The sequence below is a fragment of the Esox lucius genome, chromosome 19 (genome assembly GCF_011004845.1).
Source record: "Esox lucius isolate fEsoLuc1 chromosome 19, fEsoLuc1.pri, whole genome shotgun sequence".
Classification (NCBI taxonomy): domain Eukaryota; kingdom Metazoa; phylum Chordata; class Actinopteri; order Esociformes; family Esocidae; genus Esox; species Esox lucius.
In genome coordinates, this window is record NC_047587.1 from 38,830,689 (window position 1) to 38,843,907 (window position 13,219).

Sequence of the window (13,219 nt, forward strand, 5' to 3'; positions counted from 1 at the left end):
TATTTTCCAAATGACTAAATATATTTTGACACTGATATTTTAGGAACATAAATGTTAAACATTTTAATCGATCCTAAATAGTTTTAAACATCCCTTTTCACTCGGAAATATACTATAGGTTTCTTTCTGAGTTTGTCTCTGTGTTTCTTTAGCGCCCGCAGCAGCTCGAGTTATGGTAATTTTTCACCTGAGAATATTTTTATTTTTATACTGCGTCTTTCATCTCTGAACTCAAGTAGCTTTCTTCCGTTTTCCATGTCATTTCCTGTAATAAAAAGATGGTGGTCAAAGCTGAGAGAAGCGGGTGACTCGTAGCAATTATTTCTAATAGAAAAACTTTGCATTGCCCAGGACTAGTGAAATAAAAGAGTGGCGGTGTGTCAACGGCCGGGACCACTGAGGCTAGAGTGGGGGTCGGGAGATCATCGCAGACCCTCGAAGCGCTGCAGATTCTGTAGAAGGTGAGTATGTCTTACTAGCCAATGTGGCCAATGCAATGAAAATGGCTTCCGAAAGCGTTAGGCAAATTGCCAATTGCCTGCAGACGGGAATCGAGGAAATATCTAGAAACAACGCAGTGCACGACACGAGTCGGTCACATTGTAGAACTATGCTGTGGTGTTTTACCTTGTTATTGTGTGTTGTAGGAATAGCAAACTTTCGCGATATGTGAAATGCAAGTTTGTTTTTTGAGTGTCATTGTGGTCCCGTTTGTTTTCCGTGTCTCTACTGACATGGCTCAATCGCCCTAAGATCGGCAGTTTTGCTGACCAATCAGCACTGTGGATTTGTTGCCGAAATATTTTGAAATTCTGGATTTCTTCCCGAAGCGTCATCAACTATGTGGCTCGGAAAGATACGGGGTTCTCGCGGTCACTTCGAACGTTTGGTATCCAGTTTTCCCTGTGGTTGCATTTTAACGTCTGAGTTAATACGCTCTGCATTATAAGATGTTACAAGGCAAACGCGTTGGTAATACTGGTGGCCGTTGTGAGAGCAGGTTGCATTATTGTACTATGATTGAAATATATTGTCAACACTTTATCTGCATTTTAAGTGAGTTTCGCTCCCCACTGGCGTATACATTTGCATTGGATTTGCAAGTGCTGCATACTCCGATGTGTGGATTGTTCTTAGATTGCTTTTGTTATTTATTCATATAGTACAATATCACTCACTTTAAATCAGATTTCTGCAGCAGTATGCTCAGATAACTAAAGGTGCCAAAAGATATCATATATTTTCATTAACTACCTTTGAATGGTTTAAAATAAATCATGTTGTAGCCGTAGATTACCATGTTTTCCTTATTCTTTTCCCAGGTTGATAATGTTGGACTGACTGCACTCAGTGCCTCTCCCCTCCTTCCCTTAAATATGGCAGCGTCATCTGCCTATCAAAACGAGACATCCTCAGAATCCGGACCCAACAGCAGTACCAGGTATGGGCTGATGCTCTTCAACTGGCACCCTGAGCCTTAGTTGTTGGTACAAGAGATCCTGTTTTTCATATTATCCCCGTTAGCATAAACTGAGTAACTGTACATTACAATTCCATCGACAGCCACTTCATAAGTTACATTACAATTCCTTTGACAGCCACTTCACAAGTTATGCAAATCGCAAACGTCTTGAGAATTGGAAACAAGCAAGTTGACAACAATCCAGTTATGCTGTTTTGTACTGTTCTTTACATGCAATGCTGAAGAGAATCTTTTCAAACCACAGCCGAATCAAAGACGAGTGTGAATCGGAAGAACCAAGCAAGAGACTCAAGGTTGATCATGACCAGGATGCAGAAAAGAGCCCACATAAAGTAGACTTTTGGTGTAAGTGTCATTTTTATTCAAATTCTTCTGATTCTGAACAAGCAATATGCTTAAAAAAAAAGTATCCACTTTTTGTACTACAGTCTGTGAGGAGTGCAAGGAATATTTCTTGGAGAAATGCCCTGCCCATGGTCCTCCGGTGTTTGTGCCAGACACGCCTGTGGCGCTGGGTATACCCAACCGGGCTGCCCTCACAGTGCCCTCTGGAATACAGATTGTCCGGGAGGAGGAGGAGGTTGATGTGTGCTGCATAGATGCGGACATACCTAAAGGAGCGCTCTTCGGCCCATACCAGGGAGAGCTCGTGTCTAAGGACAATTCCTCTGGGTTCTTCTCCTGGATGGTGAGTTTAGTCGAGCTGAATCCTTCGCTATGAGGCAGCATGTTGGTTGGGAACTTTCCCAGAATCAGTGAGAGAAAGGATCAGTGTATTATTCTTTAGGACATGGATGTCATCCTTTAGCACTCATCCATCAACAACATTATTCTTTATCTTTCCTCTCAATGTTTTTAGATTGTTGATGAGAACAACACTTACAAATCCATTGATGGCAGCGATGAAACAAAAGCCAACTGGATGAGGTATCATTTATTTATATTGTTTATCATTAATATGAATTATTATTGAACTGGAATTGAGTAACTAACAAGCGGTGTGGGACTTTTGCAAATAACATTTTGTTTGGATTTGTAATATCTTGTTTATATTTGCATAATCTATTTATAGAATTACCATTGTACCTCCATTTAGTCATACAATGCCATGTTTTAAAGCAAATGCATTTGATGACATGGGGCACATCTGCACATACATGTCAAGGCACAGTATACAAGCTGTTTTGGCTTACCAGCACCACTTTTACAACCAGTGACCAAAAATGTATGAATTATTAATCATCTGTAAAATGGTGAAGTCCACAATGAGCATGTAATGATTAGAAGTAATGTGAGGGGACCAAATACAGGATTGATAAGGCATAATTTCATGTTGTCTTTCCATATTTTGATGCTGAAATCTACAGTGCCATGAAAACGTCTGTCCCCTTCTGGATTTCCTCCTATCGGTCACACTGAATTGTTTCAGATCTTCATACTTAATATAAGACAAAGAGAACCTGATTTAAACAAAATTCTGTGTTAAATTATATCATTTTTCCTTAATTTAAAAATATTATCCAACACCAACTGCCCCTGTGTGAAAAAGTGACTACCCCCTTTGTTTCTCAATCAATCAAATTCAGTTGATTATTGGATTGAATTAGGGCAGACACACCCAGGCTTGATTAATGCCAGCCCTGTTCACTCTAAACATGACTTATATAGAACCTTACCATCAATATGAAGTAGGCTACAAGGTCTCCACAAGCAGCACACCGTTCTGTGATTGAAAGATATTCCCGAAGTATATGAGAAGTTATAGAGATATATTTGTCTGGAAAGGATTACAAAGCCATTTCTAAGGCTCTAGGACTCAGGCGAATCACAGTTAGAGCCATTATCTCCAAATGGAGAAAAACACCCTGGGCAACATCTAAGGAACTTAAGGCCTCTCTATTCTCAGCTAAGGTCAGCATTCATTATTTAACAAGAAGAGACCGGGCAAAAATGGAGTTCAAGGGAGAATTGCAAGGTGCAAACCATTTCTAACTAAGATAAACCTAAGTGCTCATCTGACATCTGCAGTAAAGCATTCATAGACCCATGCCATTTGGGATAATGTTCTGTGGCCAGAGGAGTCAAAAGTGAAACTTCTTGCAAGACACATGTCCTGTTATGTCTGGTGTAAAGCAAATGCAGCATTTCACAATAAGAACATCATCTGAACAGTCAAACGTGGTGGTAGAATGATGGTGTGGGGGTGATTTGCTGCATCAAAGCCTGGAGAATGCCTGTTCACCTGTCTGTTCTGAAGCATGATAGGGTTATGCAGCAGGACAGTGATCTTAAACATGGAGGAAGTCCCACTCAGAAGAAACAAAATAAAGGTTTTGGACAGGCCTATTCAAAGTCCTGACATGAAACCCATCGAGATTCTGTGGCAGGACCTTAAACGAGCAGTTAAGCTCGCAAAACTCTCCAATGTCACTGAATTACAGCAATTGTGCAAAGAATAGTGGGCCAAGATTACTCCACAACAATGTGAAAGACCAATCTCCAGTTATAGGAAGCATTCGGTTGCATTTGTTGATGTTAAGTTGACACAAGCAGTTAAGTTCAGATGGGCAGTGGATTTTTTTACACAGAGCCATCTGGTGTTGGATTACTTTTTATTTAATAAAAAAAAAAAAAACTTATTTGAACACTGAATTTTGTGTTTACTGAACTTCTCTTGTCTTATATTACATGTTGTATTAAGATCTGATACCATTCAGTTGTGACAAATTTGCAATAAAAGAAGAATTCAGGAAGGAGGCAAATAAATGTTTATGTTGTGTTAAGACCTTATGCAACTTTGTTGATTCATGCTGCCACCAGGTACATCCGGAATTCGTCGGATGAGAGTGAGAGGAACTTGACAGCTTTCCAGCACAGAGAACACATTTATTTCAGGGTTTGCCGACAGTTGTCAGCAGGAGAGAAGCTCCGTGTGTGGTACAGCAACGACTATATGAAAAGACTGCACAGCATCTCGCAGAACAGCATTGACCGTAACCTGGAAATGGGTGAGAAAACATACCAACTGTGTGCTTTGTTTGTGCAGTGAAATTAGTGAAGGGGGGGGTTGCCGTAAGTTTCCTTTTGCAAGGGTGTGGTCTTTGCAACTCGTTATTTCTAACGGCTTTTCATCACTACAACCTGTGGTTTCAGGCTTTGCCATCAACCACAATTGGCAAAGTCTTGGTTTGTATGTGCATTTATTCTCTCTTGGGAATTGAAATAATAAGAGAAGAGATCATTTGGTTGTTTTTCTGATGTAGCAGGTAGAATTTCTAATTTCTACGATGCAGCAAAACCCATAGTGTAGCTGAAGTGCAACTAAGCCAAGAACAAAATCCTGCAACTGGTCCCTATTGCGCTATTGTGGGAGCAGCTTGGATGTATTGTATCTAAGAAGTGCCCATCAAGCCAATCCAATTTGTGGGAAGTGGTTCAGGAAGCATTGGGTGAAGTTTCTTCAGATTACCTCAACAAATTGAGAACTAGAATGCCAAAGGTCTGCAAGGCTGCAATTGGTGCAAATGGAGGATTCTTAGATGAAAGCAAAGTTTGAAGAATACAATTATTATTTCAGTTTAAAATCATTATTTCCTTATCAATTTAACCTTGTCAATTACTATTTCCTATACATTTTGCAGTATTTCCTATTCAAACTAATTCCATGTATGTTTTCAAGGACATTTCTAAATTACCCCAAACTTTAGTGTATGTTGTTTTTATGAAGCGTCTGCTGTTTGACAAAAGAAAAAAATGACATTGCTATTCTGAGAAGTGGGGTTCAGGCCTTCTCTAGCCTTCTCAAGTCTGTGCACGGTTGAAACACTCAGTTCAATTTGATACCCAAATATATGTTCACAGGATTTGACACTGATCATGAAATGGGACCACAAGCAAAAGCAACATCAATGGGCTCAAATTGGTTTACATTTTATTCACATTTCCTTTGACCTTCGGGATTTTAAAACAGTGTCTTTTGGGCCTAAGGTCCATTTGGTTGTTTAGACCTTTGGCATTTTTAACCAGCAACAATAAACTCTCCAAGAGGAAAAATGTTCCTGATCATTTACCTGCATAGGTTCTGCAGGTAAGCAAAGTAGGTTCTAATTTTTCTTTTGCTGTTAATGGGACAGTTTTGTGGACACACATTAGGCCTATTCTAGGGAGGGAAATCAAGGTTATTAGAGTACTCCATTGTCTTTAATTAAAAAATATATATTCTAGACTAGGCTTAAACTGTGTCCGTTAAATCGGCCCTAAATGTTTAATTATACAACAGGGAATTAGTGATTGTCTTTTTTTAAGGTTACTTCTCTTTTTCTGCTTGGTATTTTATATCATGTCATTAGACTATATTATACACAACTGTACCCTCACACGCTAACTCAGAATTTGTTTGGTAGGCATGTCGACTGTTGGAAAATCTGAGGTACAGCAGGACACCAGAGGACCTGTGCTCAGGTCAGCTCTGCAGGGCAGGCGCAGCCTCAGCAAGCACACCAGCGAGGAGGGGGAAGGCCAACCACAGGCAAAGAAAAAGAAGATCGATATGATATTTAAGGATGTCCTGGAAGCATCTCTAGAGGCCTCAAAAAGCCAGGTCAATCCCCTAAACAGTACCTTCTCTCTGAGGCGCATCAAAGCACAGCAGGTCAGCCACCGCTACAGCCATTCAACCCCGCTATCCTCCCAGAGTGGGGAGTATTATATACCCCTGGAGGAATGCAAACAGCCTGGTCTTGGTCATCACCAATCAGAGCACTTAGAGGGGGGCTTTGACATTGGGTGTTTGAAGATTGAGGATTCAGAAGATGACATTGGTCAGACTAATGATGGGCCTTCCACTTCATTCTGCCCCAACTGTGTGAAGCTAAAAAAGAGGATTCGGGAGCTTGAAGAAGAAGTGTTTCGTCTGAGGGGAGGGGAACAGGTGGAGGTACCTCCCCACCCAGAGCTGGCCCCAATTGAGGATCTCCAAGGTAAGTGACAAAGAGAAATAAAGCAAGGTGGCAATGGTTATTTGGTGACTGTGATCCTTTGCTATGTAGCATAACATTTGAATGGTGACTTGATTTGAAATGTGGATATTGCTGTACATTCCCTATTCACCTTCAGTTCAAATGTTGGTTGCCCCACATAACTTCTTCATATTTGCCAGTAGATAAGCATGTTTTGTTTTGCTTAGGTTAACTAAAACCAGATTTCTAATTGGGTTATGATACAGTCGCAACAAAGTTAATATGAAACGTGTTCAAATATTTGTCACTGTGCTTTCTTGCTTTGGATTTTGCATTGGTGATTGTTTGATTTTGTAAATATCATTTAGGTATAAAATAAAACATTTTGCACTAGTTTGTCTTTTTACTTTGTCTCATTAAAATCACAACAAAACAATAAAAAACTGAGTTGTCTGTTTTAGTGTTTAGAATTATGTAGTTTTTTGTGTATTTACATCCAATTATTAAAATTTTTAATTTCTTGCTACTTTTTGGAAGTTTCAAATATTCTGTTGAATTCATAATGGGATGAAAATAATGCATTTATCCTCATGTGTTTAAGACAATAGTTCTTTTTAAATACACTTTTGTGCATCTAAGGTTGTCTTTTATGATATTGATTTGCTATGATCTTTTCTGCAGCTGAGGCCATGACCCCGGTTCCTGTGGTTCTGGATGAGGATGATCAAGACGTGGACTCTGCAGATGAGTCTATCACTGCTGAACTCATGGTGGCTCCCGAGGATGCCTCAAAGCTGTTGGCTGGGCCTGGCCGACGGATACGCCGCTTCAAGCAGGAATGGCTCAAGAAATTCTGGTTCCTGCGTTACTCGCCAACGCTCAATGAGATGTGGTGTCATGTCTGCCGCCAGTACACCGTCCAGTCCTCACGCACTTCCGCCTTCATCATCGGCTCCAAGCAGTTTAAGATCCACACCATCAAGCTGCACAGCCAAAGCAACCTGCACAAGAAATGCCTGCAGCTTTACAAGCTCCGGATGCACCCTGAGAAAACTGAGGAGATGTGCCGGAACATGATGCTGCTGTTCAACGCTGCATACCATCTAGCTCTTGAGTGCAGACCCTTCTCGGACCTTCGAGCTCTAGCTGAGTTGCTTAAGAAATGCGAGCTCAAGGTTGTTGACCAGTACATGAACGAAGGTGACTGCCAGATCCTTATCCACCATATCGCCAGAGCTCTGAAGGAAGACCTGGCAGAGAGAATTCGACTTTCACCCTTCCTGAGTGTCATCATGGACGGGCAGAATGATGATTTGCTGTCAGACACTGTTGCTGTGTATGTGCAGTTCATTACCAGCGAGGGACCGCCTGCCACAGAGTTCCTCTCCTTGCAGAGGCTAAGCGTTGGCACTGTGGATGGCTACCTCCAGGCCATCGATCGGGCCTTTGCTGTGCTTGGCCTTAGACTCCAGGACATGCTAGTGGCTGGTCTTGGGGTCGATGGCGCTAACATCTCCTCCAGTTTAAGAGCAAATCTGTACATTGCTGTACGAAAAACACTACCCTGGATCCTCTGCTTGCCAGTCATGATCCATCGTCCTCATCTGGAGGTGCTGGATGCTATCAGTGGGAAGGAACTGTCCTGTTTGGAGGACCTGGAGAACAACCTGAAGCAGCTCCTGAGCTTTTACCGGTACTCCCCTCGCATGATGGCTGAGCTCAGGACTACTGCCCCCACGCTGTCTGAGGAGACTGAGTTTCTGGGAGACATACGAGCCGTCCGCTGGATTATAGGAGAGCCAAATGTACTAAATGCTCTTATCAAAGATTACCTGGAGGTGGTAGCTCACCTAAAGGAAATCAGCAGCCAAACACAGAGGGCAGATGCAGCAGCCATCGCCTTAACCCTGCTTCAGTTCCTCATGGACTACCAGTCTGTCAAGTTAATATATTTTCTCCTGGATGTCATCGCTGTCCTTTCACGCCTAGCTTTCATCTTCCAGGGGGACTACCTGCTGGTGTCTCAAGTAGATGCCAAAATTGAGGAGGCCATCCATGAGATCGGTCAGCTGGTGGACTGCCCTGGGGAGTACCTGCAGGAGTTTGAGGAAAACTTCCGTGAAAGCTTCAATGGCGTAGACCTTAAGAACTTGCGCGTTGCCGAATCAAAGTTCCAATCCATCCGAGAAAAGATCTGCCAAAAGAGCCAGAGCATCTTGTCCCAGCGACTCGACATGCACAGCCGCACTGTGGTCAAGGCGTCCCGGGTGCTCGACCTGACCACCTGGCCAAGGAACAGGGAAGACATGCGAGCCTTCGGTGAGGAAGAGATCCTACAAATCTTTGATCACCTGGAAGTGATCCCTACGGCTGGCCATGAGTCTTTGCGGGACCGAACTGACGCTCGGGGCAGTCTACTCGTAGAGTGGAGGGACCTGAAAGCCGACTACTACAGCATGAATGGCTTCAAGGAGGTGGTCAGTCAAATCTCCAGGTACAAGCAGCGCTTCCCTATGCTTAACCGCATCCTCCAAGTTGTCAGGGTCTTGCCCACTTCCACCGCCTGTTGTGACAAGGGCCGGGAATCCCTAAAGAAAGTGCGGAAGAACAACCGCTCAAGGCTGACGCTGGACCAGATGAATGACCTACTGACACTTGCGGTTAACGGGCCACCCATAGCCAACTTTGATGGCAAACGACCATTGGACAGCTGGTTTGAAGAGAAGTCTGGCAACAGTTATTCACTTTCAGCTGAAATGCTGAATAGAATGTCGGCTACTGAACAAAAGTCAGTTCTGCACAGCATGGATGTGAACACAGAGTTTTACCCTGATATTTGAATGATGAGGGCCCAGGCTTTGCTCCACTTTATTCCAAAAGCCATCCGGGTTGGGGGTGGGCGGGGTTGATCTGGGCTATCGTGTGATTGGCCATAATAGTGTGCAATGGCCCTGCTGCTAAGATGGCCTGATCAGCATCACTTGGAAACTTAGCTAGTAGAATTGTAAATTTGTTGAAATCACTTTTATTTCAAGCTCAGGAGGCAAAGCTGGTCTTTAAGAGGCAAGACAACAAATCAGCAAAGTTGACTTACTATAAGAACAATCACTTTGTATGAGTGTGTTAAAGTATGCATAACACATAGCACTTATAACATATGCTAATCGCTGTTATCAACTCTGTAGAGATAACAATTGTCATTTAGTCTGGATTGTAAACTCTGCAATCAACATTCATTAGGAAATGCCATAGGTTAATAGGTCAAAAGCACATGTTTTTGTAACAATGAAAATAATTTTTCCTTCAAACTTGTCTTTGAATTCTAAACATTTACTATAATGTAAATGTCTTTTGGCTTAATTTGAAATTATTTGGTGTTTGATTCATATGATGTTGTATGTGATTGTGCCATTAGAGCATATTGTAAATTGATTAAGTGATTAATTGAAACAACTAACAAAGGTGCTAGGCCACATGTTGTCACAGGAGAATGTATGGTTTGTTTAAATGTTGTTTTATACTGGTATGTACTGTTACAGTGATTGATATTTCTACTGTGGCTTTTATAGGTCTTAAAATACTCCATGGGGAGAAATGTATTAACATGTTTTAAATTGCTTAATCAAATGCAGGCATCTATTATTCAGTAGTATGATATTCATTTGCAGGGTAAAAATGCAAAAAAATTGCTTATGTTCGTAAATGTTATCAACATTTTCTTTTAATAATATTGTTTGTAATTTGCAGATATTTCTTGCATTTACTCTTGTTAAGTTGTTGTTTTTTTATAATACTTCTCCTGCCAAATCGTCAAGACAGCTTTGAGAGCCATGCCACTAGAATGTAGTCACGTGTGCAATATGTATACGGAGGGGTCTAAAATAATTCAAACCCTTGATAAAGATTTGCAACAATTTCTGTCTAAAAATGTAAAATACTGAGCAGTATTGTATGCTCAAAGAATTTGACATTATACGTGTATACTAATGTAATTACTCAAAGCTGCTATTTAACTTAAATTTAAACAGCTTAGGGGTCAAAAGAAACTCAAATGGTGAAAAAACTCAAACATAATCTTAATTTCTTACATTTTGTAAAGGTTGTATGAATAACATCAGTGATACACTATATTTTACTGTAGATATGAAATGGGTTTCTTTTCTGCTAATTCATTCTTATTTTCACCCCAAACCCATCAGCTGTGTGTGTGGCAGAGGACTCAGTTTTCATGTCATCTGACCAAAGTACAGGTATCCAGTCAAGGTGCTAATTCTTTTCAGTTGCATTAAAATATGGCTCTTTGGCAATATACAACCCAACAGTGGGAAAGTGGAAAAGAACTCCATACCTGCAGTATGGTGTTGGATCAGTGATGTTATGTGGTCTTATGGCTTCCACTCGTAGTATGGCCTTTCAGATCAACAGTGATAAAATAAATATTAAAATGTGCAAGGAAATGCCTACAATCAGGTTAAATTGGGCAGGGGCCAGCAGGAGCTGAGCTCCTGCACATATGGTCAAAATTAGATCTAAGGGGAGCTGAGCTCCTGTACTTCCACTGGCAAGCAATTTAACAGGTTAGATAGAACTGGAAAGTTGTGCTCCCCACTTCTCAAATCCCAATTTAACCCCTGGCTACATTGTAAACATTTACCTAACTCAGTGTCCATATCTGGAAAGATTGTGTGTGGAGTAGTGGTCTAAGTTCCCTCCCAGTTTGTTCTCCAACTTATGAAATATTTTAGAAAAAGTCTCGGTGCCATTATCCCCAGAAGGTGAAGTAGTGTTTGGATGCCATAAAGCGGAAAAAATACTACTACTTACCTGATACTAGCTCAATAGTTGTATAGTGTATTTTATTGTGTATAGTGTCATTTTTGCTCATCTTTATTAGGGACATCAGTTATGTTGGACTGTTTATGAGTTATGGCAAAATTAAACTGTTTAGAAGTAAATACTACCCATCTTAATACATTACTTAATGCCAATGCCAAATTCATTAATGGACAGAATTTTTTTCCTGAAATGCATATTTTTGTGGCTGCTACAGTTGTTGTCGTACATGCCAAAGTGTAGATTTCAGAAGTGTCTGGAAACTGGAATAAGTTAAAACATTAATTACATATTTTTTACTATTCTTTTTCAGAGTAATATCCCTTGCAAATTATCCAAGTCTCTGATAATTTAGTGTGGAGTGAAATGCATTTAATATCCCAGAAACCACTAACTTTGCACCTGTGTCGTATAAACTGAACCGTATGAGTAACTGTTAACCAGGGTTGATGGGATCATTTCTCTTATGTTGGTTAATGACTCAGACTGTTTGACTTTGTTGTTGAAAATGTATTGTAAATTGTACATGTATTATACTTTATATTGACTTAGTGGCCATGCATTAATCAGAAACATATATTTTTGCATGTATTGAAAGTGAGTTTGTTGAGGTTCACTTTTGTTCCTCAAAGGCACATCGCTGATCAGTGGCAGTGTCTGAGCCAGATTGCTTTTAAGCCTAAGATTTCACCTTTAAATGAATTTATGTGATGTAATAATTTAAAGTGGTAAGCACACTTGCTCTGTTGGCATGTTTGCTGTACGCTACTCTATATGCATGCTATTGTAATCCTCAAATAACAACATACACATTTATTACAAAAACATGCATTTTTCAGCATATGTATTTTGGTTGGATATAGACTACCACCTCAATGAGGTATGAAATGTGTACATTTGTCACAAAAACTGTTTTTCTTTTTGTTTACTCAAATCGAGAGTTTACCATGCCCAAAATCTGCCAAAATTCAAGAACATATTTTCTTATTTTGGCTAAAGAAATATTTGTTTGGTCTAATAAGTTTTTTAAACCCTGAGTTTTCTCATGGTGATATTCAAGATACAGTCTTCATTCACAAGGCCTGCCAGGCATCTCATTCTCCATTTTATACTGTCAGTTGAAGTGAACCTCTTATCCATTATTACTCAAGTACTCAAATAAGATAAATCTTCTAATCCAAATGGAAGAGTTTGTGGGATATTGACAGCCCACCATTGTTCTCAACTGGCAACTAATTCCATTGTACTTGTATTTCCATTATACTGAACAAACATATAAATGCAGCATGTTATGTTTTGGTTCTATGTTTCATGAGCTAAAATAAAAGGGCAGAACCTTTTAATATGCAAAGAAAGCATATTTCTCTCAAACGTGTTTACATCTTTGTTGGTAAGTTGTTTTTCTTTTATATATACTGTAACTCAGTAAAATCTAAGAAGTGTTTGCATATTGAAAGTGCATCTATATTTTTGTTCAGTGTATTTAGTATCTGATGTACTTAAAACCAAACTCAACGCAGGCCTGGTTTAATAAATGAACTCTTAACAATTGGCAGCTGTATATTTCATCAACTGCATCACAATGCCAAAAATATTTGCCCTCTGAATGCAATAATTCTGAGGAATGCTTTTTGTGTGTTAGCCTATCTTTGGTACATAAATTATAAACTGCTTTGGTATGAAGAGGTTTGCTTATTCTATAAATGATTGTATTCTTTTTCACCTTGTGTTTCTAATTTTGTGTATTTTATATTCATAATTGTGAGTAGCCCCACAACAAATGTGGTTGCTAGCTCATGAGTCAAAAGCAAGAAAAACAAGAGTCCTAGATCCTAGGTTATCTAGGATTATACTTAAATCTATTTGATTTCTCAAACTGAGCTTGGTGTACCAAAATAAAAATTCCCAATCAATATTTATCATTTGATATATTGTAATACAATGC

The 13,219-nt window shown here is 40.0% G+C and overlaps 1 protein-coding gene across 2 annotated transcripts; it reads left to right on the top strand.

Moving 5' to 3' along the window:
• The first annotated feature begins 263 nt into the window (after positions 1-263).
• Positions 264-12,951, top strand: prdm11 (PR domain containing 11). 2 transcript variants are annotated; one of them, XM_013139082.3, is made up of 8 exons: positions 264-461; positions 1,323-1,441; positions 1,728-1,828; positions 1,912-2,171; positions 2,343-2,410; positions 4,304-4,491; positions 5,887-6,462; positions 7,123-12,951. In XM_013139082.3, exons 2-8 carry the CDS (start codon positions 1,377-1,379, stop codon positions 9,279-9,281), a joined length of 3,417 nt encoding a protein of 1,138 aa, XP_012994536.2. In that variant the 5' UTR covers positions 264-461; positions 1,323-1,376; the 3' UTR covers positions 9,282-12,951. The 2 variants fall into 2 exon arrangements, with proteins under 2 accessions (XP_012994536.2, XP_012994537.1); XM_013139083.3 differs by lacking the exon at positions 5,887-6,462.
• Positions 12,952-13,219: the final 268 nt, after the last annotated feature.